General features: G+C 46.8%; 1 protein-coding gene across 2 annotated transcripts in view; it reads left to right on the top strand.

Moving 5' to 3' along the window:
• LOC135910887 (uncharacterized) overlaps positions 1-7,250 on the top strand; it is a 292,350-nt gene extending 285,100 nt beyond the window's left edge. For both annotated transcript variants that reach the window (XM_070532771.1, XM_070532772.1), the window contains one exon: positions 6,930-7,250. In XM_070532771.1, coding sequence (XP_070388872.1) covers positions 6,930-6,983 — 54 coding nt within the window. In that variant the 3' untranslated portion in view covers positions 6,984-7,250. The remainder of the gene's footprint in view (positions 1-6,929) is intronic.
• The last annotated feature ends 17,214 nt before the right edge of the window (positions 7,251-24,464 follow it).

Here is a 24,464-nt window from a genome sequence, read left to right on the forward strand (position 1 = left end):
AAGTGACACCTGACAGTGTCACAGGCACCTAGGCTCATTGTATAATTTCACAAGCTAAATCGGATACATTTAATTTAGTTTGTAAGTGGATACCGCACGTTCTCGACTCTGCCGGGTGACTTCGTGCGCCGTATGCGCACGACACACTGCGACGGCCGTATGCGCACCGGTGTTTGGCCTTGATCGATCTGTGCACAGCAGGCGCAAAAACCAACTTCGATAACCATTTTGCGCACTAAATCTTGTGGAAGGCCAGTATGAGCTATTTGCGTAATTACAGCAACGTATATGTACTTCTGCACACTGATAATGAGCGAGAGTTTGCTACATGGCGATTTATGAACGCGGCTGTCTAGTGCGTTAACGAGCGGCTACTCTTCTGAACTTATTTATGACTGTTTTCTTAGACTGCCAAGATTTGCTGCCTGTGTAAAGAAAGAAAGAAAGCAGGAACGCCCGCTAGTGACGTAGCACTTTTTTTTCTAAGTTACGTAGGCGATGTATGAAATTCTTGTGCTTTTAGAGCGGCTTATGTAACATGCATAGTGATAGAGTGAAACTAAAGCTACTGGGTGTTCTGTTGTTTTGTATTTCTTCTTATGCATCAAGCACAACATTATTTTGGTATGCACCATAGCATTTCAACATAAAACATAATATGTATGCCGACTTCAGTTCATTGTATGTGCTCGGCTTACAAGCTCAAAATTTGAAGCATGTGTTGTGAATATCACCTGGTCATTGGTTTCAAGCTCGAAATGTGTATGTATAAATGAGCAAAGGATAAGTGGAAAAACTGAAGTATCATGGGCCTCGTTTTGACCATGTTTTTATTGACTGCGATCGCCACGATCTGCGAAAAACAAGTGCCATATGGGTCGAGTGACTCGAGGTGAGAGCGCGCTCACGTGCGCGGAGAAATCATGCGAGTACCTGGTGCACGTGAGGACGCGGAAATCTCGCGCCACAAGTGTGCCTTCGCGTGCCACGTACGAGCACGGAATAACCACGTGTGTTGAGCAACAGACGCGTACACTTGTACCCGCGTCAGGCGTGCAAGACGCGAACTATCCCTGCAATGAACTCCTATTTTCGTAGCATCGCTAACACCGCGTGTACTTCGCTTAAATATGTTCTAAAACAGTGCCGAAAAGCACAAACAAGGTGTACTTATACCTCGCACACGCGGGTGTTTTTTGTAGGCTTGAAGTTCTCCCGGCCGATTCTGTGTAACCACGCAGAACGACGCTCTCGGTCATTTTTGTCGGTCAGAATCTAGAAAAAAGTCTTTCCAGACTCAGTTCGGTCGCTGCATCCGAAGGCGCAGCAGCCAGGGATGATTTCCTTGCAGTCAAATGCGAGCGCGACAATCGGAACACACACGCACGCAAAAAAAAAGATCCCCGTAGGGAACCTGCGCTGCCTGCGCTCTAACTCAGCCGGCTCGCCCGGCGCTTGGAAGGTATATGGCACCCCAGAGGTCACATGGTACGGCTGGGCCAATGAACTCGTCGGCGGCGTGGGGAAAGCGAATGTGGTACTCTGAAATTTTTTTCCGGTGACTCTAAGTTTTCCGGCTCGAAGGGGCGGCCAAAGGGAGTCGGCGAAAAGGAGCGATGGGGCTGGGGAGAGCGAGATTGTCGTCGTTGAGGTGAAGGTGAACGAGAGTAGGGGCGGTTCGGCGCAGGAAAATCAGTGGTCGCATTATCGGAGCGGGCGGCATAGGGACGAGGGGCGAGAGTAGGCAGTATAAGTAGACCGGGTCGGGGAACTCCAGCGACTGCGACAGTGCCGCGAAATGTGCCCGATTCGACGGCAGTGAAAACAAATGGGCTTGTCGGCAGCAGTGCGCCATTCAGTGCGGAAACGTGGTGGGTAAGAAGATGCGGGACGGGGCGGAATTGAAGAAGCCGGGTGGGTATCAGGGCGAGGGGCCGAGCAGATGGTGTGGAGACCCATGTTTTCGAACTCCTGGCGGACCACTGCCTAGATCAGGGAAACGGTGACTGCGGGGGCGTTGTGGGGCAGGAGTCGAAGGCAGCCGGATAGGCGACTTCGATCTCACGCCGGACGATCCTGGTAATAGCGACAGTGTTGTTGGGACGAGGAACGTCGGCACAGGAAGATGTCGCTAGGGTTTCGGGCAGACGGGAAAATTGCTGGTCGATACGTCGGCTTTTAGCGAGTTCCAGGCGGCGCACTCTTTTATATGCATCCACCGTCGCCACGTTGTTGAAAACGAGCAAGTTGAAGGCGTCATTGGCAATGCCTTTGAGGATGTGGGCAACCTTATCGGACTCAGTCATGTGTGCGTCAGCTTTCCGGCACAGAGCCAAGACGTCCTGAATGTACGTGACATGGGGCTCTGTTGAGGTCTGCACACGGCCGGAAAGCGCCTTGTGCGCGGCAAGTTGGTCACCGTAGGGGTTGCCGAACAACTATCTGAGTTTTCCCTTAGGCGAATCCCAACTAGTGAGCACATCTTCATGCGTCCGAAACCAAACTCGAGGTGTGCCACCGAGGTAAAAGACTACGTTGGCGAGCATGATAGTTGGGTCCCACCGGTTATTGCGGCTGACGTGTTCGTACAGGCTAATCCAGTCCTCGATGTCTTCCCCATCTGTGCCCGAGAATACGCCAGGAACACGAAGAGCGAGGAGAGTGATGTAGGTCGTCGAAGTGGCAGCTGGTGTCGGAGGCGGCTGAGTCGAGGCAGGCCATGAAGGAAAGCTCGACGTACCGTCAACTGCGAAGTTCCGTGATGAGGTACAGGGAACGTCCACCTCCACCAGATATGTTAATTAGGAAGCCGCAGACGAAAAGCTATATACAAGTATATTTACAAGGGAATACGCCGCACTTGGCCAAAAGGCAACAGCCTGCGTTAGCCTCCAATCGTGGTCGTCGTCTTCTCACTGCTCACCTCTTCGTCATTGGAAATACTGTTCCGTAGCAATATTAAAATGCTTCTGACCTTTAAAGATTATTGGCATTCAATATATTAGCGTATAAAGACGCACGTTTCCGTTAGTACATCAGCATTACACGTGTCGATAAATAAGAATGGGTTATGGAGCTTCTTTATGAAGCGAAGGATCTCAGGAAAAAAAAAATGAAATGTCGCCAGCAGACACGAAAGTTTTTCGTGGTATGACAAAGACATATCTGTGAATGCACTTTTTACAGGCATGAAAACAAAGAGCATTCACTTCCCAATTACTATTCATTGATGGCATATATAGTCGATTCACCATTAACAATGTATTAAGCAAGCTAAGAATAAGACTCGCGTTGCATATCATTTCAGCAAGGAGCCTGCTGAAATAAAGGTTAATATCGCCAGCATGAAGTCTAGAGTCTTGATTCACTATGAAGATATGCTAGGTCATTATATAAGCAATCAAACAAAGCGGTCTAATTAGACTGTCCTGGGAACACCAATTGAATGGGCTCCAGAAATAATCTAGTATTATCCACAGCAATTATCAGTTCACGCTAGCTCAAACATGAATGAATGAATGAATGAATCCTTTATATTAAGGAAGGGGATGGCTCTAGGCCACTGTTGGGGATTAGGAGGGAAAGGAATCCGGGTTCCCGGATTGTTGGCTGAAGCACATCTTCATCTCAGTCTTTGATCTTCCGCTTCATACAGACTCAGGTGCATGTTCAGTTCCGCCGCTCTCACATGGGCTGGTCGACCCCTTCTACTCGAAACAAGCCACTTTGTCTGCCCTGTCGCATTCGTAATTCATGATGTCAAACGATTTCATAAAATCCATGTTAGTGTCATGCGCAAAACTTTCGTTTCTATATATTGTCGCGTGGTGGTGACGTTGAAGAACACAGTAGCAATACTGTGAACGACAAAACTAACTTTTATTGGGCGAACCTGTGCCCACAAGACAGGCTACACTTATAGCACAACGATAGCGGCGGCGAACATGGTCGGCGATCGTCGAAAATCGGATCAGCGGGTCAAGCGCGTCGGCTTTTAACAGCAGTCGTCGAATGTTCCAGACTAATCGTTGGGACCCGCGTGTCTTCCACAAAGTTATGCACCATTCGCGTCAGGCGATGAAATCAGATAACATAAGGTTCGGCGACAACAGAAAGCGGATAGAAGCATCGATAACTTTCCAGAAACTTCGGATACATGCAGGCGCGTCCCGCGCTGTGCGATAACATTTGTTAGGTGGCGAAGCGTGGTCGCCCGATAAAGATAAGTACACGTGTCAATATGGCACAACTGCATCTTTTTAAGCACTAAAGTGGAGTCACTCGACCGCTCCCTACAAAAAGGAAAGTGGGATATAGATATCGCCGAATGCTCCATAAAGCTAGCAACTCCCTTCAATAATTAATAAGGGCAATTGCATGCCACGAAGGCATTGCTTATGCGGACTTTAGGCTTCCGACACCACCGAAACATTTCCTTAAAACACTAGTGCGGTTTCAAATACTTCCAATGAAAAACAGCTCCCATGTATCTACTGCCTAGCTGAAGCAGCTCACCCTGCCCCGTATATCTACACCATATTTTCATAGCTACAGTGTATCGCATTTAGCCGGTAGGCGTTTGTCAGTGGATTGTCACTGTCATCAAATCATCGCTTGGCGCAGGACAAACCGCCTTTTGGAATTCCCTTGAATGTCGTCCAGTCTATAGCTGAAGTGCCGTGTCTAATCAGATTGCGCGGGCGAAGCGAACACTGTTGTAGTGTAGTTTCGAATGTAAGCTAGCATGAGTGAATATTCTGCAGTGTACTACGGTGATGTGTAGATAAAGAGAAGGCATACTTCTCCCATTAGATCATATTTCGACGTACTACAACTATGCTTGTCGCTGTTGTTGAGCTTCGAGGGTTTTCTGTGCTGTTGGGACAAGTTTGCCGAATAAAGAGTTAGTTTCTTAAATTGCAGCTATGGCAATGCTTGATTCTTCACCGTCGGCACATCATTAAAATGAATAAGTTCTCGGCAAGCGTTCATCAGTGTACGGTCTCAGCTTCTGCCACAGTGGCGCCATGTGCTATTCCTCAGCATCAAAGCTCTGCGATACGTGATGGTTGAATGATGTAGCTAGAGAAGCATGGCTACTGTTAGAAGTAAACGTCGTACTTCCAGGACTTGGAAAGTGCGCTGCCATGTGGTGAAAGACCCCTTTTTGTACTCATGTACACCGCAGATCTGGAGACTGCCAAAATAAAATGATAAAATTTCATTTTATTGCGAATCATTGTTTACCGAGGCAGCCACTTCCTTGCGGCCATCTCGCCGTTTAAGTGAGATCGCGGTGAAGTCTAAAATTATGTGCCACGGGGCCTACAGGGTACGCGCTCTGCGCACGTCACCGCTGGGTTTTAGCTTGCTTTTAATCTCATGCCTTGCCGTTACAAACATTCTCTCTCAGTTGTTATAGATAGATATAAACCGTACAGACTCTGGCGTTGCGTTCCTAAACCCGCGGTCGCGGGATCAAGCTCGGCCGCATTGTGTACCGCGGGCTGGACGCACGTTGAAGGTGGCGTCACGGAGTCCCCAACTACGGCGTGCCTGATAATCGTGCCACAGTCTTCTCACATACCACCCTAGAATCTTATTTCACAAATATCTATATAAGCGTTCGCTACCCAACATTTGCATATTCATTCAACCATTCTCTACAAATTACGAATGATTCGCATTACGCAGACGTAAAGTACAGTTCAGCCTGAAATCTCCCGGTACTTATAGTAATATATAGCGCAGATGTGGAATGCGATAAAAGAAAATGGTGAAACACCCTTTTTTGTACCTAAGGTAACGCATACTGCAGATGCGAACACTGCTAGAAAGCATTTCGACGCCCTTCAGCGGGGGCTACTTTGTACAGCATGACTGCGTGGTGTATGGCACTGCAAAGGCGGGCACACACAGCAGCCCGAATTAACGAGACTAAACGTGGTTGCTGACGATGCGATCCGTGCTCAGTCTTGTTTTCTCGCGTTAGTGTTCCTGTGTGTACCGCATTTGTATCGCCATATTCCACAAAGTCATGCTAAAAAGATTGAAGAATGGATGTATTTCACATGTTAACAGGCCCATTGTGCGACAGGTAACGTCCGTGATAGGCTTTGATAAGCTTAATTCACCCTCAAGCTTCAGGCAGGAATAGCGATTGTAAGCTAAGCGCAAGACTTTTGATATATTTTGAAAAAAATTATTTATTCTTAAATGCGTGGAACAGAATTTTCTGCTACTGAAAATAAATTTCGGAGCTGGTTCACAACGCTGCTGCTGCCGTGAGCGGTGATTTGTAACCATTTCCATGTTTATCTGCACCCAATACCTGTGAAATCACTAAAAGTTGCTGATTCATTCTGAACGAGACTCGCGTGATCGGGCTGAAAGTGAAATTTCTATAATAAAACAAAAGTCACCTTCGTCAGCGTCTGTTGCGCCTTTTCGCCATGTTTCTTCCCTATCATACGAGATTACGTAAGACTCCCGACTTGAACTGTAAAGTGTACTCACACATTTTATGTAAGAGGCCTGGGGACAAATGCGTTTATGTCATCTAGTATTTGTCGCTAAGTAAACTTTAGTTTTTCAAGGGTTATATTCAAAATCGTTTTTCGGATGCATGTGGTATATACTTTGCAGGTCTAGTGCTTGTGATTATATTGTCGGTCATAGTGAAAAATAAATAGAAATTTAAACGCTGATGAACGGCGTTTTCGTGGATGCCATTTCATAGAATAGAGTTGTAAATTGCTGGAGCCTACATTATTTTAGCCATTGCGACTCGTGTTTTTGCGTCGGTACATCTATTTTTAATATCTAATATATAGCCCAAGTCACACGGATATTATTCAGCCACTTTATGCCGGCAGCTGTCTTAGTTCGGTGAAAGCTGTAACTTGGATTTTTTTTTCTTCTTCTAAAAGAAATGTCTCAAGGACTTTCACGGAGACCTTGTCAAGAAGCGTCGCAAGCCCTGACGACATTTTGGAAAGCAGCGGCAAGCTTTCAAGTCTGAATAAAGAAGGTTATATAACTCAACACGTATTTCTTCTGGAAATATGCACCAACTAGCTCCCCAACAAGTATTACTCAGTTATATTTCTTCTGACATTACTGAGAGCACCGCCAATGGGAACTTTCGCCTGTGCTAGCGTGATGTGCTTCAGTGCATGCTTTAGGTGCCTATTATAAGCGAGCAGTTGGTCTCGATAAGCAGAGAAGGACTCGTAATTTTTGGATTCGGGATAAAGTAGCGCCGCTTTAGGGAGCCTCTGCTGAACGATTTCTCGATCGGCACTATTTCCGATCGATCGAGGAAGAATATTGTTGAGCACTTAAACATTTTTCAATACCGGAAGAATAAATTCAATGTTCTTACCTCAGTCATCCGTTTTCGCATTACTTGAGCGGTTTTTAAGTCTTCCTTTCAATTATTTAAAGTTTTGTCCAGGATTACTGGCTCCTGCTCTAGCGCATGACCCGTCTTCACGTGCTGCTGCTTGAGCCTGCCTAGAACGGTGGCTACTTCGTCATGGGCCGCAATGGCTCGGACCATGACGAAGCCTCCCCGTGCGCCCATGTACCAGTGTGGTCCTCGATGCACGCCTTTTTCATGCAATTGGCGTTCTGTGCCTGGTGCCACTTGAGTTGTGTTGCTTTAGCAATGAAGATGAGCGAAACAGCAAAGTGCCTATTTGGCTGATGATGCCCCATTTATGGCGCCAAAGTACTTATACTGGTGGCCGGAACAAGTAGTGATCTATGTAAAAATACAAAAAAATCATCTACATATCTAAAAACATTTACAACGCCCAAGTCGCCCAACCGCGCAGAAAGAGCTTTGTCACATCGAGCTAAAAGCAGGTCACTTAATATGGGCGCTATGCATGAGCCTATGCAAACGCCCTGCTTTTGCTGGTAAATGTGCACTACTTGTTCCGGCCGCCAGTTCTCATGTAGATTGCTGTTTTGACTGTTCAAACCCTGCTGTTGACAGTTAGCACTCATCCCATGTTCCTGCTTCGTTCTTGTGTCATTCTTGCACTATGTATCCCAGTTTGTAGGTATTGAATGAGGTACATAGAAAAGACGTCATGTAAAAATGCTGCAAATTACATTTTACATAACCAGTATTTGTAAATGTTAAGGACGCGGGAAAATCAGCAAAATACAAAACCTCATTCTTGCAAATTAGGTACGTCTGTTAGCCTTGCATTGATTGTGATAAAATTTATATGTAAGTAATGAATGACATGTTATGCTTTGCACTGAGTCTCGGGAATAGAATTGAACACACACATTATGAATGGCATGTCTACAAAAACTGACCCGGCATACGCATCCCAACAAGACTAAGTTACAGGACTGAGGAGGACGAAGAAAGACATCTCAGCTGGTGACAAGCCCAATGCCTTTTGAAGAATCTGCGCCAGTCAAAAAAAAGAAGGGTGGGGAGGTTGATGGAAAAAAAAGATTATTATTATTATTATTATTATTATTATTATTATTATTATTATTATTATTATTATTATTATTATTATTATTATTATTATTATTATTATTATTATTATTAAAAGAGCGGACATATTTAGAATAAAACCAGCAACACTTCTTTTTGACATGCCACCGTTTCATTATTCAACGGACCCGCCGTGGTTGCTCAGTGGCTATGGTGTTGGGCTGCTGAGCAGGAGGTCGCGGGATCGAATCCCGGCCACGGCGGCCGCATTTCGATGGGGGCGAAATGCGAAAACACCCGTGTACTTAGATTAAGGCGAACGTTAAAGAACCCCAGGCGGTCGAAATTTCCGGAGCCCTCCACTACGGCGTGCCTCATAATCAGAAGGTGGTTTTGGCACATAAAACCCCATAATTCAATTTTTTTATTTATTCAATGGAAACAAATTTTTAGAAGAACCCTTCCAAAATCTCGGCTTGAATTTGAGTCTTCCTGTCATTCTTTCCTTTGGGGCTAGCGTACTGGGTTATAGCAAAAGAAACGCTTCTTAAGCCATCTGCATCTTTCTGCGTGAGACAAAAAGAATGGCATGCCAGACTTATCCTTAATACTTCTTATGCTCACATAATTCTTCTTTATTTAATACTTAGATAATTGATAATTCATATATGTCACAGAAGGCAGTTTAAATACAATTTGCAAGATACGTATTTTAGTACAGCTTAATTTATTCAGAAATGTTCAGAGCAGTTTTTTCACCGCCCGATTTATGGCCTATCCCCCTGAGTGGGCTGCCCCATTTCACTAGGGAACAAAAACAAGAACTAAGGTGTGATGACCCGACGAAGAAGGAGAGAAAGAGGGACACGAATAGGAGGATGAGAAGGAAGCGCTCAAGGTAGGCTCTTGTAAATGAATGAGTGTATTTTAACTCATACTTTATATTTGCGCAAGCAGCCTACGTCGAGAGAGGTTCGATAAACAATGATGCTTCGTCTGAATTTGAGACTTTGTTTGCGGGGCATTGGATAGATTCCGCAAACGAGACTGAGCACACGAATAACACCTTGCGTCAATCTATCTTGCAGCAACAGACCACGCAGTATGAGTAACGGCGACTCTCTCGAAGCAGTTTGCGACTGACTAAAAGCAAAAAAAAACACATCGAGAAGAGATTGATAATGCAGCCAAATTGCGCGCGCGTGTTTTTGTGTGTGCGTGTGCGTGTGCGTGTGTGTGTGTGTGTGTGTGTGTGTGTGTGTGCGTGCGTGCGTGCGTGCGTGCGTGCGTGTGTGTGTGTGTGTGTGTGTGTGTGTGTGTGCGCGCGTGCGTGCGCGCGCGTGCGTGCGTGCGTGCGTGTCTGTTGTGTGTGCGTGTGTGTGTGTGTGACAATTTCTTTAATTATCCTTCAATTGATGGCTTGGGTCGAAGACGCGCCGGCGGTAGCAGCCTCCCGGAATTGCTGGATGGCCCATAGTTGGTCCTGAAGATCTGAGCTAGCCAGTGCGGCTCTCCACCACGCTTCTAGGTCATCCGGGGGGGACTGCAATTCTCCTCTGAACTATTGCTCAATCGCAGGGTATATGATTTAGGGTGGCTCCTCTACCATCACGTAATCTACACTTGGCATCAGGGTATAATTCTGGAAACATGCGATTAAAATTTACCGGGTTTGTGTAAGTTCTGGTTTGCAGGCGCCTCCAGTCAACCGCCTGAGACCTGTCTAATTTTGGGCTAGGAGGTGAATATATAAACGTCGACTTTGTATAGAATTGAGCAACGTCACTGAATGAGAAGAGTCTACCCCTATCCTTCCATTCCATCTCCTCCTCGGTCAGAGCCTCCCCCCCCCACCCTTATTCGAGCGCGGTTATTGAGTCCTCGCGCAACACGATGGACAGACTCGTTAAGGTGGGGGGGGGGGGGGGTTGATTCGCACGCTGTATGAGGTGGTAATCCGATTATTTTCTTCTCGTGAAACTCTTCAGATTATATAATTTTGGCTTTACTGTTGATACTTCTTGCAGCCTCAGCTGATATCCGTCCTATGGCTTAATTTCGTAGAGCCGATTGAGAATCGCTAGTTATGCATCTATATTCGGGAGAAGCAACAGCCAGAGCGATGGCAACCTCCTCCGCAACCTGTGTAGGCTTCTTTACTTTGTATTACTTGCTACTGCTGTGACCGCTTGGTGATTTGAATAATCGGCGGAGTCCACGAATAGCGCTTCCTCGTCATTGCCATACTGTGTAAATAGAGCTTTAGCTCTGCTCGTTCTCCGGCCTTGATTGAATTACAGGTGCATATTTCGGGTAAATCTGGGATTTTAATCCTGCTTCTAGTTTCTCTGGCCAACGCAACCTTGGGTCCTTGCGGATTATAGTAATTAATTCGCAATTTATCGAGTGCACATCTGCTAGTCCGAGTGCTGGCAAGTCTTTCAACTGAGCTATCTGCTGAGCTTCAATCAGCTTTCTAAGGTGTTATGCATGCCCAGCTGCAATTATTTCTCAGTAGTGGTGTTTTCGGGTAAGCCTATGGACTGTTTAAAGCTTTCCTTATGAGCGTATTGGTTTTGTCTCTTTCTGAATTGTACCAGTTAAGGTGCGCAGCTACCTAAATGATGTGGCTTAAAGCAAAAGAGCTGCTGAGCCTAACAATGCTAGCCTTCTTCATTCCCTGATACCTGTTCGTGATTCTCCTGGTCAAACTAATGGCATTAGTGACCTTGGTAACGAGCTTTCTAAGAGTTCCGCCGTTAGTCCCCTTCGACTCAATGTTGAGTCCCAGGACTCTAATTTGTTTAACGATAGGGATGGCGCCGCCATTCTTCGTACGAATCTGTATCTCATCGTACTCTCTCTCTTTGATTTATCCCTTGGGTGGCCCTACAGACGTACCCTTGAGGGTACGTCTGTAAAGGAGAAGCTCTGATTTCTCGGGAGAGGATTCAGACCCCGTGTATGTAGGGTATTCCTCCACTTTACCTACCGCTACCTGTAAGTTTTGTTCTATCTCTCCATCACTGCCTTGCGAGATCCACATAGTAATACCATCCGCGTAGAAGGAGCGATTGATTTTTTTTGATATCCTCAATCTTTTCCGTCAACCGTATCATAATGAGGTTCAACAGCATGGGCGATATCGCGGAGCCCTCAGGTGTACCCGAACTGCTCATGTCCCTGACCTCAGATTTGAGTTCCCTCATGGGCAGGGTAGACTTCCTATTCGTTAAGAATTCTCGAATGTAATTGTATGCTCTTTCTCCTAGGTTTAGGTTGCTGACCCGGCTGAGCAGGGATGAACGCGCTGCTTTGTCAAATGCTTTCTTGACATCCAACCGTAATATAGCTCTGGTGGGCCTCGCCTTTACTGTTTTGTACTTGCTACTTGATTTGCAGCATAACGTCCCGAGTAGAAAGCCCAGCCCAAAAGCCCAACATAGTATTTGAAAATACTTCGTTTTCTTCCAGGTAATGTTTTATTCGGATAAGGAATGCATCCCCCATAAGCTTTCCTGCGCAAGAAGTGAGAGATATCGGCCGTATATTTGCGATAATAATTGGTTTTTGAAGGTTTAGGAATAAGTACAACCTGGGCTTCCTTCCACTGTTACGGTATAGCACCCTTCGCCCAGCATTCATTTATGTATTTCGCAATATTCTCCATTTCCTGATCATCCAGGTTTCTTAGCATCTTGTTATTAATCCCGTCTGGCCCCGGGGCAAATTTTGTCTTGAGTTTATGCAGCGCTGCTCTAATCTGTTGTGTAGTGAAGTCCTCATCTAAGGTCTTGTTAGACTATCCCTCATATCACCCATGCTCGACGATTGGGTTGGGAGAAAGGTATGTAGCACTTGCCTAAGTGATTTGTTCATCTTCCTTCTCTTTGTGCCCATGCAGAAGCTTTCGCAAATTATCTTTTTGAATTATCCTGGAATTGTCTGGATCTAGCAGGTATATGAGTATACGCCACGTATGGCCAGCAAAAATTTGTCCGTCGATAGCATTGCAGAACTCATCGCATTGTTGTTTGCGTAACTGCTTGCTATGCTCTTCAGTCTTTTTCTTTAACTCAGCTATTCGCTTATGTAGACTCCTATTGTACTTTCGCTGACGCCATCTATGTAGTAACGACTGTTTCACCTCTCATGTACGTGCGAGACGACTATCAATCTTCTCTACCGGCTGGTCCGGCGTAATAGTGTGGGTGGCTACGCGTACGTCTTTGATGAAGCCTCTAGCCCATTGTTCTGCTGTCGATCGGCTCTTGCTTCCTATCGTCTTGTCCCAGTCGGTCTATTTAACGAATCTATTATTTTCGGCATCTGCGGCTTCTTCGATCATGATTTCTATAATTCTATGATAACTGACAATGTCTTCGAAGGTGTTTCTCCGTTTGACCTTTGCGACCTTGTTTACGATTGTAAGATCCGGTCTGGAATCTTTGTTGAGCCCGGTCCCCATACGCGTAGGGAAGTCGGGCTCATTTACGAGTGTTAACTCTGTATCTTGAATGTCTTGCCATAGCATTATCCCCTTCACTCTCAAATAACCCTACACCCAGGCATCATGCGAGGCATTGAAGTCTCCCCTTATGATTAGAGGACTAGCACCTGCCATAACTACAGCCTTTCTAAAAAGAGGTATGAAGCGCTGCCTTTTGAGGGTTGGATTACTATAAAAGTTTAGAATAAATATACTTGAGGATTTCCTCCATCGGGGAGGAGCTCTATAAGCATGTGGTCAATATCCAAGATTTGGGTGTCGTCACGAATCGCCACCAGCCCTTTTCTCCCGAGCGTAGTCAATGTTTGTAATCCCGTTCGCGGGCCCGATACCATGATATCCCGGCTGTTTCGCTAATCCATGAGTTTCCTGAAGAATCATAGCGTCTGGTTTACTCTAGTTTCTAAGGTATTGTTGTAGGACCACCTTATTGGTTTCGTAAACATCTTGAAGGGGCAGCGCAATAAGACGATGACAGAAGGCAGGAACACACAGGACAGCACTGAACTCACGACTAACCTTATTCGAAGGCATACACACACTTATGTACACAACCCATAGCCACGTGCTCTCCCATCTATGGCGTCATTATCAGTGCGCAAGCAAAAAACACGCGAAACCGTCTGATCTAATGCTACGCTATGAGGCGGCTTAAAAATTCAAATTTACTGTCATGCAAATTTCACGATGGCATGCTTAAACAACGCGACCCTTTTTTCCTTATATAGAAGGCCTCAATAATCTCCCTCGTGGCATGGCATGGCAAGAACTTTATTTTAGTCCAGAGAAACTAGGGTCCGAGGGCACAAGCCCCCGGGCTATGTTGGTGGCTCCGCCCACGTAGGCACCGGTAGGCCAAAGGCTTTCCCGATGTCGTGAGCTCTCCGGACGGCCAGGAGTTGATCTTGGAGGACATCGCTGGATATGCGCCGACTCCAGTCCTCCTCACTGTTGAGATCCGAAGCCCTTTGGTTGGGGCACAGCCAGAACATATGATCAAATAGACACGGAGTGTGTCCACAACTTTTACATTCCGCGGGAAAGTCCCGGTCAATTTTGTTAAGCACAAAAGGTGTGGGATAAGATTTAGTTTGAATCATTCTTAATGTGACTGCCTGAGCTCGGTTGAGCTTCTGATGTGGGGGAGGAAAAAATCTCCTGCCATCCCTATAGTGTGAGGTGATCTCGTGAAAAGTAGTAAGTGGGTCTTTGTAGGAGCCGCAGTCATCCTGGAGCAGTTCGTGATCTGATGCGCGGCATGTGAGATCTCGCACAGCAGAGTGAGCTTGCTCGTTAGGATTGCAGCCACTGGGGCTGACCGAGTGGCCCTGATGAGCCGGAAACCAGACTAGGTGTGAGCTATCCAGTTGGTCGTAATTATGAGTATTAATACTGTGTTTAAGTAGCTTGTGTGCTTCCGCTGAGATGAAGCCGGCTGAGTAATTCCTAATAGCTGTACGGGAATCGGAGAAAATTGTGGAGCCTCTCCTCATTGTAATTGCAAGTGCTATGCTTGCTTCTTCGGCGGCATGAATGGAGCTCGTTCTTAGTGACGCCGCACTTATTAATTTACCGCTCTGATCGACTACGGCAATAGCGTAGCGGTTGCCCGATCCATAACGAGTCGCATCGACAAAAAGAGCTGAGCTGTGTTGTTGGTGCAGTTTACCGAGAATGCATTTGGCCCTGGCGTCCCTTCTGCCTTTGTTGTACACAGGATGAATATTTCTAGGTATGGGGTCCACAACTAATTTTGTCTCCACCTCCTTGGGTATTTTGAGCTTAGAGACGTCTCCTCCTCGAGGCAGTATTCCGACTTCATCTAGAATTTTACACCCTGACTTAGTGTTGGAGAGTCTTGCAATTTGTGACATCGAATGTGCCTCAATGAGCTCATCTATAGTGTTATGTAGTCCTAACTTGTTGAGGAGTTCGGTACTCGTTCCGTGCGGGAGTCCCAGAGCCCTTTTGAGTCCGGAGCGTATAAGTGCTCGTGGTCTGATTTTTATGCGCGGGAAGTATTGTGCTGTTTTTATATGTTGGAGTGCACCCATGCTCAGAGCAATGCCGCGCGACATGCGAGTAGGCATTATCCGTTAGTGAGCGCCTATGCTCAGACAATCTAATATTCAGGCAACGACCTGTTTGACCGATGTAGACGTGACCGCAGGAAAATGGAAGCTCGTAAACAACTCCCATTCTACAGTGCACAAACGGGGAAGTATGCTTAAATGTACAGGCTTTCCCAGCATGAGTGGAGGCAGCCTGGGCCAATTTCCTATCGATCTTACCACAAATTTTGATCAACTTGTTAGGGGCAGTTGTTACAACTAACAAGTTGTAAACAACTTGTTAGTTGTTTACGAGCTTCCATTTTGCTGCGGTGACGTATACATCGGTCAAACAGATCGTTGCCTGAATATTAGATTGTCTGAGCATTAGCGCTCACTAACGGGTAATGCCTACTCGCATGTCGCGCGGCATTGCTCTGAGCATGGTTGCACTCCAATATATATGAACACCGCAATACTTTCCGCGCATAAAAATCAGACCACGAGGGAGATTATTCAGGCCTTCTATATCAGGAAAAAAGGGTCGCGCTGTGTAAGCATGCCACCGTTATATTTGCATGACAGTGAATTTGAATTTTTAAGCCGCCTCATTGCGTAGCATTAGATCAAGTGGTTTTGCGTGTTTTTTGCCTGCGCACTGATAATGACGCCATCGATGGGAGAGCACGTGGCTATGGGTTATGTACATAAACATGTGTATGCCTTCGAATAAAGTTAGTTGTGTGTTCAGCACTGTCCTGTGTGTTCCTGCCTTCTGTCATCGTCTTATTGCGCTGCATGCCCCTTCAAGATGCTCAACCAGTGCCAACTCGCCCAAATGTCGATCCTTCTACTGGTTTCGTAACTCCTGCAATTCCATTGCCTTATGATAGGCTCTCTTTTCTCACTCTTTCTCATCTTGTGGTGTGGTTACTGTGGAAAGTGGCGGAAGGAAGGAGGGCGCTCTTAAAGCAATGTTAGGCGGCCTGGAATTTCGAGCTGCTTGTAAATTTTGTAGATTCCCTACCGAACTGATCACATGAGTATTGTTGATCGGAGGCGATGGGATTCTTCTCAGGTTAAGTTCTGTTATCCTACTATTAATGCCGGTCATATTGGCCTTTATTTTGTCTAGTCTGGTCAAAATCTTGTCGGCCAGCGAAAGATTGCCGGTCGCTTCTGCCTGTTTCTTAGCCGCCTTCTGCAGGTCGGAAATTGCCTGGTTTAAGTTCATAGTTGGAGCCGCAGCTGTGTCCTTGATAGCCTTTCTCTTGGGTGGAGGTGGAGTATTATCCTCCTCCATTCTATTTTCTTGAATTACCCTCAGTTTCCCGGGGCTTGGGGATCGTGTTTGTTTGTGTAATTTCTGTCGCTCTTAAGCTCCTGAATCTCCTTGGTTAACTGTGGAATTAATTCTCTGAAGTGCGCATTCGCTTTCATCATCTCAACTCTTTCGGTGGTATTATTAGAATTATGCGCAGTCCCCTCCGATGTCCCAGTGCCCGACTCTTTGACCGCATCTGACCAGCTCACCTTAGGCCTCGCAGCCGGGTGTACTTCTCTTCCCCTGAATCGGGACCTGGATCTCGCCAGAGACCTTGATCTAGATCTTGCCTTAGGCGTTTCTCTGCCTCTGTACCTGGATCTGCCTCGCTCGGTCGGCCCGTCTGCGAAGCGAAAGTGCTGCTGCTGTTCTTCCTGTTGTTTAATTGCTTGCTCTTTGCGAAGCCATTGCCGTTGCTTGACTATGTAGGGTTTCTTGAATTTAGCTTTACAGATTTCGTCGGCCGTAGGGTGGTCATTACCGCACAGCTGGCACCTGGGCTGACATGTAAGATCTTGTTCCGGGTTGGACTTTCCGTGTCCGGCACATAGCTTATCCTCAGGCTTCGGGCACACGTCACCTTGTGTCCAAGTCTATTACACTGTTTGCAAAAGTCCACTTGGTTCCTGTATAACGAGCATCCCGTTAGCACGCCTCCATAACTCACTTACGTGGGAACATTGTAACCGTCGAATAAAACGATCCCAGTGGTGGTGTTTCCGAGTCGGAGCGCGAAGCATCGAGGGACCGCCTGCGAAGACTCCAATGGGTAGGCGCACGAACCTCAGGGCATGGCCTGGGGGCACGTTGGATAGGAAAGTTGACGACAAGACACTTTCCCACAGTGGTGGTCCCGGAGGCGTCTGACATTGAGCTAGACGCGCAAAGTTAGCGCCATGCTCTGGGCCTACCTTTCCACAAATCGGCGATGGCTCCTAAAACGTCACTTACCCTCGTCACTTTAAACGTTAGAGGTCTAGCCTCTTGGAAAAAAACGAAGTCAACTGTGCCGGTTGTTAATAGAAAAAGATCTTGATGCCTTGGCTGTGCAGGAGACGATAGTTGAAGGAGAAGAGAGATGGTAAACATGCTCCAGAGGTTCACTGCACGGTACTCCGCCATTGTGAACCACGCTATCGGCAGGTCCGGAGGATGCATCCTCCTTGTTTGAAGGAATCCAGGACTATCAGTGCGAATTCTTTTTTCATGTTTTGCGGTAGATTTATGCTGTGTGATTTCACATATTGCATGACGTGTTATGTGTGTTTACGCGCCAAGGGCGGCACAGGAACGCGTACATTTTTTTCTAATCTTAGATAGTATACGTACCTTGATAAGCAGCTTGTTTTCGTTGAGCACTTTATTTGCGTTTTGAATTCACGTGGTAGGTCAAGCAGCAGAATGGTTAAATACAAAAACAGTGATGCGTTGTCATAAATAATTGCAGAGTATGATCTACAGGGTATTGCAGAGTGCCTGGAGGGCTCCTGAGCTGTGAAGTACACTCATTTTCAGGGGAGCAACCATGCCCGCTTGGACCGACTGTACCTGTCGGTGGATACGATCACGAAGTGTCGCAGTTATGGTGTTCTGGCGATTTCGTTTACTGATCACTGCCTTGTAAAATGTCAAATAGGATCAAAGAAAGAGACCAGGAGTTTTTCGTGGGAACAACCGAAATTGAATTCCAATTTATTAAGGGATGAATCTTTCAACGTATCGGTGATGCACGAAATTAAGGATATTCCTGAAGATAGTGGGGACAAAATAGGCGAGCAGCGGGAACTTTTCAAGCAACAGATCAAAATAAAGCGATAGAAAGATGCAGCATTTTATTGTTTGAAGCCAAAAAGAAAGGGAATAGGCTTAAGATTACTTTTGAAAAGCTAACAGCGCTTGAATGCGAAGCGCCAGCTGTGTATGCCAAAGATCTACATTGTATCAAACAGAAACTGGAGCTTTATAATAAGGAGCATTATCGCGGAGCGCTAGTGAGAGCAAGAGTAGATGTGATGGCTATAGACGAATGTCCAACAAAATGGGCACTTGAACTCGAGCAACAGCGCGCCCTGCAGAACTCTATAGATGTTATTGAAGATAACGGGAAAGAAATGAAAGGCAATTATAGCGCAGGATGTGCATTTCCTCGACATTACTAAGGGCTTTTTGCTTCTAGACCTATGGATGCAGAGAGTTTTAAAGAAGAATTTCTTTGCAGAATGCCACAGCTACACGATGACACCAGAACAGCGCTGGAATCGCCCATATCACAAACCGAAGTAGAAATGGCTACAGATAACCTGAATCTCGGCAAGTCACCAGGGCTCGATGGTCTTAGCGCTTCGTTTTACAAGACATTTGAAAAAGGATTGTCTCATGTGCTTAAAGTTGTTTTTAATAAGACATATGAACTAGATCTCCTGCCCCGCTCATTCGGAGAAGCACATATTGTATTAATTCCAACTACAGAAGATACAGAGAAGCTAAAATTGGTTTCCTCATACAGACCTATATCACTAACAAATTGTGATTATAAAATATTCATGAAAGTGCTAGTAAGGCGGCTACAGGAAGTAATTAAGGAATTGACTGGTCCTCACCAAACATGTGGCGTTATGGGGCGTTTGATTGTGACTAATATACATAAGATGCAGTGCGTGATGGAGTGCTGCGACATTATGCAAGCAGATGTAGCAATTCTGCAACTCGATATTGAGAAAGCGTTTGATTGTGTACCTCACGGTATTTTACTTGCCTTCATAGACCACATTAAAGTCGGGTCTATCATCAGAAATGGGGTAGCTTTGGCGTACCATAACTGCACTACGTGTTTAATTGTTAACAAGTCAGTGGGGGCCCCCATTAATCTAACGCGTTGTGTACGCCAGAGCTTCCCCCTGAGCCCCCTTCTGTTCAGTATATATATAGGAACAATGTGCCTAGCGACGATTGAAAGCAGCATTCGCTACTTCAGATCAAATGCATCGAAAGTTAAAATTCTGGCGTATTCGAATGACGTCGCAGTTTGTAGTACAGACAAAGAAAGTGCAGCTTCAGCTATGGCAATGGTGAAGGGCTTCGGCAAGATAACTGGAAGCCTGGTAAACTGTGCAGAGTGCCTTGGCTTCTGGCATGGAAAGTGGTCTTCCACCCCGGTCACTTTCATCAACGTCAAGCGGCTGACGACACCCGTTAAATACCTAGCCCTCCCGCTGGAGTATTACAGAAATAACTATGAGTATTGCCAAGAGCAACCAAGAGAAACACAGATAAAAGCAAACAGGTGGAAAGGTGGGCATCTGTCAATGTTTGCGAGAGCTACAGTTTAGAATCTATTTGTTGTCGCAAGACATTGGTATGTAATGCAGGTATTGCATTGTTCAAGGGTAAATATACAGAAGTTGCACAGAGTATTCGGAGTATTCTTGCAGGCTTCGAACTGGGAACAATGCAGTCAAACGAATTTCTCCAGACGAGTTAAAGAGGGAGGTTTGTGAATGGCGCATCTCTTTATGCGACGGGTCATATACCGGTTTTTATTTTTCCGCAATTTAAGTGATCCTTTCTTGCTCACGGTGTGCCGAGTGAGGCAAAGGAGCACGTTACCTCGCTATGCAGTCTGTACAAAAAATATGACCGGTCTTGCTTGTGGATTTCTTTAAAAAAGTTAGTTTAAGTGTACGGTTCTTGTCCGTTAGATTTTCAAATGAGTAGCTGTTTTCAGTGAAACGTAAAACACTGTACAACGATGTATGCGATGTAGTTCTCCCTGTTTCAATGCATGGGGCCATATACAGTGGAGGCCAAGGGCATGACGTGCTTAAGCGGGAGAAAAGAATGCAGCTGACGCCGGAGACCAAGTCTTTCTTTTTTAAGCTACACAAGGGCACGTTGGCTGTCAAAACCTTTTAAGAAGATCGTGGTTTCTTCTTACCCTGGGAGTCACATTGCTTCATCTGTAAGAAACCAGAAACTATAGATCAATTAGTTCTAGGTTATTGAGCGGTTGTCTTTTTTGGGATGTACTTCAAAAAACCATCAAGAAACATCATCCGTTAGATCCACTGGGTATTAGATATTTATCAGCTGTAGTTGTAGGTGCAGTTGTATTGCACTGCGACGTCACTGGACGCCCTTATAGAATCAAAGACTTCCGGAAGCCTTTGAAGGATGCTGGAGTAATTCAGCAAGTAGGTGTGTAGTAGCGTGCGGCAACCGAGAAGCCGTACACCCGAAAACGACAGTGGCCGGTGCAGAACAAGGAATCAGCGTTTATTCTTTAGCACACGCTTTTTACAGGCAGCGGTTACTTATCCGCTGCTGATATCAGTGCCCGTGATGACGAAGTGGCACAGCATGCGCTTGGCGTTACGTCATCACATTCCTCCCCCCCAAGATCGTCGTTGTCATTAGTATTTTCAGTGGCGGACATCGTGAGACCCGTATCGGTCTGGTGGTTTCCTGGCACGCTGACTTCGGCGCAGTACTGGTGGAGGGTCGGAAGGTGCTTCGGCTTGCGTCTGAGGATGGTCATTGTGGGGAGCAGGCAGTGGCAATTCCTGCCCGTCTGGTGGTGGTGGTTCCGGCGTTATTGCATCCTCTGGGGGAGGTGCTGCCGTGTCCGCTTCATGATACGCCTGCTGGGGCATGGTTGGGGCCTCCCGATGACGCACAACGTCCTCAGTGCCGTGTCTTCTCGGGGCCTCTGCACCCACGTTTGATCCTGCATGCTGGAAACTGCGCGAGCGTAAACGGTCAACATGAACGTGGCGGACGGTGTTCTGTGTTTTTACGAGATAGGTCACAGGGCTAACTGGCCGCACCACACACCCTTCAGTCCACGACACTTTCTCTTGCCTGACGGTTTTTACGTATACGCAGTCCCCTGCCCTGAATGAACGGAAACTCGATCTTCGTTGGTCATGCTGCCGCTTTACCGCTTCTTGCTTGCTCTGCATGTCGTCTCGAAATGAGGGCCTTAGCAAGGTCAGTCTCGTGCGCGGTATTCGTTTCAGAAACAGTTCGGCTGGACACTTGCCTGTTACTGTGCTAGGTGTTGTCCGATATGCCAGCAAGAAGTCGTCCAGCCTCTCCCGCAGCGGTCTGCCGCTTTCTCCCTTGTCGTGCAACAGCTGCTTGCGGGGGCTCCTCTTAACGGTTTGCACCATCCTCTCGCAGCTCCATTGGATTCCGGATGGTATGGCGGGCTGTACGTGCGCCTGATGCCACAGGCATCGAGGAAGTCCTGGAACTCCTGTGATGAAAACTGTGGACCATTATCAGAAATGACTTGTTCAGGGAATCCGTAAGAAGCAAATAGACTCCGCAAACGCTCGATAGTCTTCGCGGCCGTAGTTGAGCTCATAGGGAACACCTCAATCCACTTTGAAAACGAGTCAACACACAAAAGGAATGTCGTTTTTTCAAATTCGAAAAAATCCAAATGCACTCGCTGCCAGCATCGGGCGGGAAATGGCCATGGCTCGAGCGGTGCACGAGGAGCACTGTTTTGCATCGCTTGGCAGATGCTGCACCTTTGTACCACTCCTATGTCTGCATCTAGGCCTGGCCACCATAGTAGGCTACGAGCGAGCATCTTCATGCGTGATGCCCCGGGGTGTTCTGCATGCAACAGTCCCAGCACGGCGTCTTGCAACGTTGTTGGCACAATAACACGACTTCCCCACGTGACGCATCCCGATTCTAACGATAGCTCCGCGCGTCTGCTATAGTACGGTATTAGTTCAGCGTCTTTGACTTGTGCTGGCCATCCTTCCAGTGTATATCGGTAAACCTTGCTTAGCGTGCCGTCATACTTGGTCGCTTTAGCAACATCCATAGCCGTCAGTGGCGTTGTTTCAAAAACAGCGAGGGTATCTGTCTCCTCTATACTGGTTCCACTTAAAACAGGTAGTCTGGAAAGTGCATCTGCAACTTGCATTTGATATCCTTTCCTATACTTCAAGTCGTAGCGATAAGAAGCCAAGATTAAAGCCCATCGTTGCATGCGAGTGGCTGCCAAAGATGGAACCTGCTTCCATGGCCCTAAGATGCTTATCAGCGGTTGATGGTCCGTGAACAACGTGAATGTCCGCCCATACAGATAGCGATGGAATTTCTTGAGGGCAAAGATTATCGCCAACGCTTCTCGCTCGATCTGGGCATAGCTACGCTCAGCTTGCGATAGGGTCCTGGACGCAAAAGCAATGGGTTTTTCTGTACTACCATTTGGAAATATATGAAAAAGAACCGCGCCGAGCCCATACTGCGACGCATCACAGCTTAGCGCCAAGGGTTGCATTGGATCATAGTAAGCAAGTACCGGACTGGTCGTAAGCAAGTTCTTCGTTTCTCGAAACGCGAGAGCGCATTTACTTGTCCAAATCCAACGCTTGCCCTTCTTTAATGGCTCGTAGAGCGGCGCAGCTACGGTTGCCAAGTCCGATAGGAACTTAGCGTAGAATGCTACCATTCGAAGAAAAGACTTAAGTTGTGTACCATTCATGGGCTCGGGCGCATCCTTTATCGCCCTTACTTCCGATTCCAGTGGCTTTATTCCCGCTGCTGAAATTCTGTGGCCCAGGTAGCGAACTTCGCTGCAAGAGAGCTTGCATTTTTCCATGCGCAGCGTCACATTGTGATGCCGTAATCGTGTTAACACCTCTTCCAGCTTTTGCCGACAGTCATCAGCACTCGTACCCCCAATTATGACATCAATGTAACACCCTACTTGAGGGACGCCTTTGAGAATCTTGTCCATGAGAGACTGGAATATGGCAGGAGCACTTGCAATGCCATAAGGGAGACGCTGGTATTGGTAAAGACCTTGGTGTGTGTTCACAGTTAAAATCGCCTTCGCAGCTTCGTCAAGTTCTACTTGCTGGTAAGCGGTAGCAAGGTCAAGCACACAGAATACCCTTGAACCTGCTAACGTTGCGAACAAGTCTTCTGGCAATGGAAGAGGGTAATGCTCAGTGAGAAGCGCCGGGTTCACAGTGACCTTGTAGTCGCCACAGAGCCGCACTTTTGCTCCCCCATCCTTGGGTACTACCACTAACGGGGTTGCCCAATCGCTTCTGGTGACTTTTTTCAATACCCCCGTCCGTTCTAAGGTATCAAGTTCTTCAGACACAGCTTGCTTCAATGCAAAAGGCACAGGATGGGCCTTGCAAAATACTGGCGTGCTATTTGGCTTCAAATGAACTTCAGAATCAGAATCAGAATCCACTTTATTTCCAACACACTAGTTGGGGGCCCCCAGGCAAAAAGCTGTCGCAGACAGCTTGACGGGACCTGGGGGCCAACAGAGAGCAGCAGGCAGTGGATTTCACTGCCTTTCGTGCAGGCTTTTGTGCCTTGTAACCCGTTATGAACCCTATCTGCGGTGATAACACTGCCTCAAATTTCTTCTTTAGCTCATCCACGGCATCGTCTTGCTCTACAGCTCGAAGTTCTTGCCAGTTCAATTTAAGCTTTGTCAACCAGTTGCGACCAAGCAGACATGGCAGCCTTCTTCCCCCGTCATCTACTATCAGCACAGGTAAAATATCAGTTTGATCGCCGTGCTCGACTCGCACGTTCACTGATCCTACAACTGGCACCAGCTCACCCGTGTCTGTCCTTAAAGGAACAGTCGCTTTCTTGATAGCCAGTTGCGGAAACTTGTGCTGAAAAACCGACTTAGGCATGACGGTGACGGAAGCCCCTGTGTCTATCTGCATCTTTATGGTTTGTCCTTCCATCCGAACAGTGACATAGTACGCTGCATTATTATTTGTTGTCATACTGTATATTTCTTGCTCTTCGTCCGAATCGTCTGCCGGGCTATCGATTGCATTCAGTGCCTTTGTTCTGCCTGGGCGCTGTCTGCACATTGTTCTCAAGTTACCTTGCTTACCGCAGTTATGGCACTTATACTTGCGGTACCGGCAGCTTTCCGCCGTGTGACGTTTACCGCAACGGAAACCCTCTAGGCACTTATTCTTGCCTCGATAGCGGTCCCTAGCTTGACTGCCTTGCTTAAGAACATCAACTTCTAATCTAGAATGCCTTTGTGAACTGCCTTGGTGCTCTTCTAATGCCATTTGTGTGTGTATGCCATACTGTGTGTATGCT

This window comes from Dermacentor albipictus, chromosome 2 (assembly GCF_038994185.2).
Source record: "Dermacentor albipictus isolate Rhodes 1998 colony chromosome 2, USDA_Dalb.pri_finalv2, whole genome shotgun sequence".
Lineage (NCBI taxonomy): Eukaryota > Metazoa > Arthropoda > Arachnida > Ixodida > Ixodidae > Dermacentor > Dermacentor albipictus.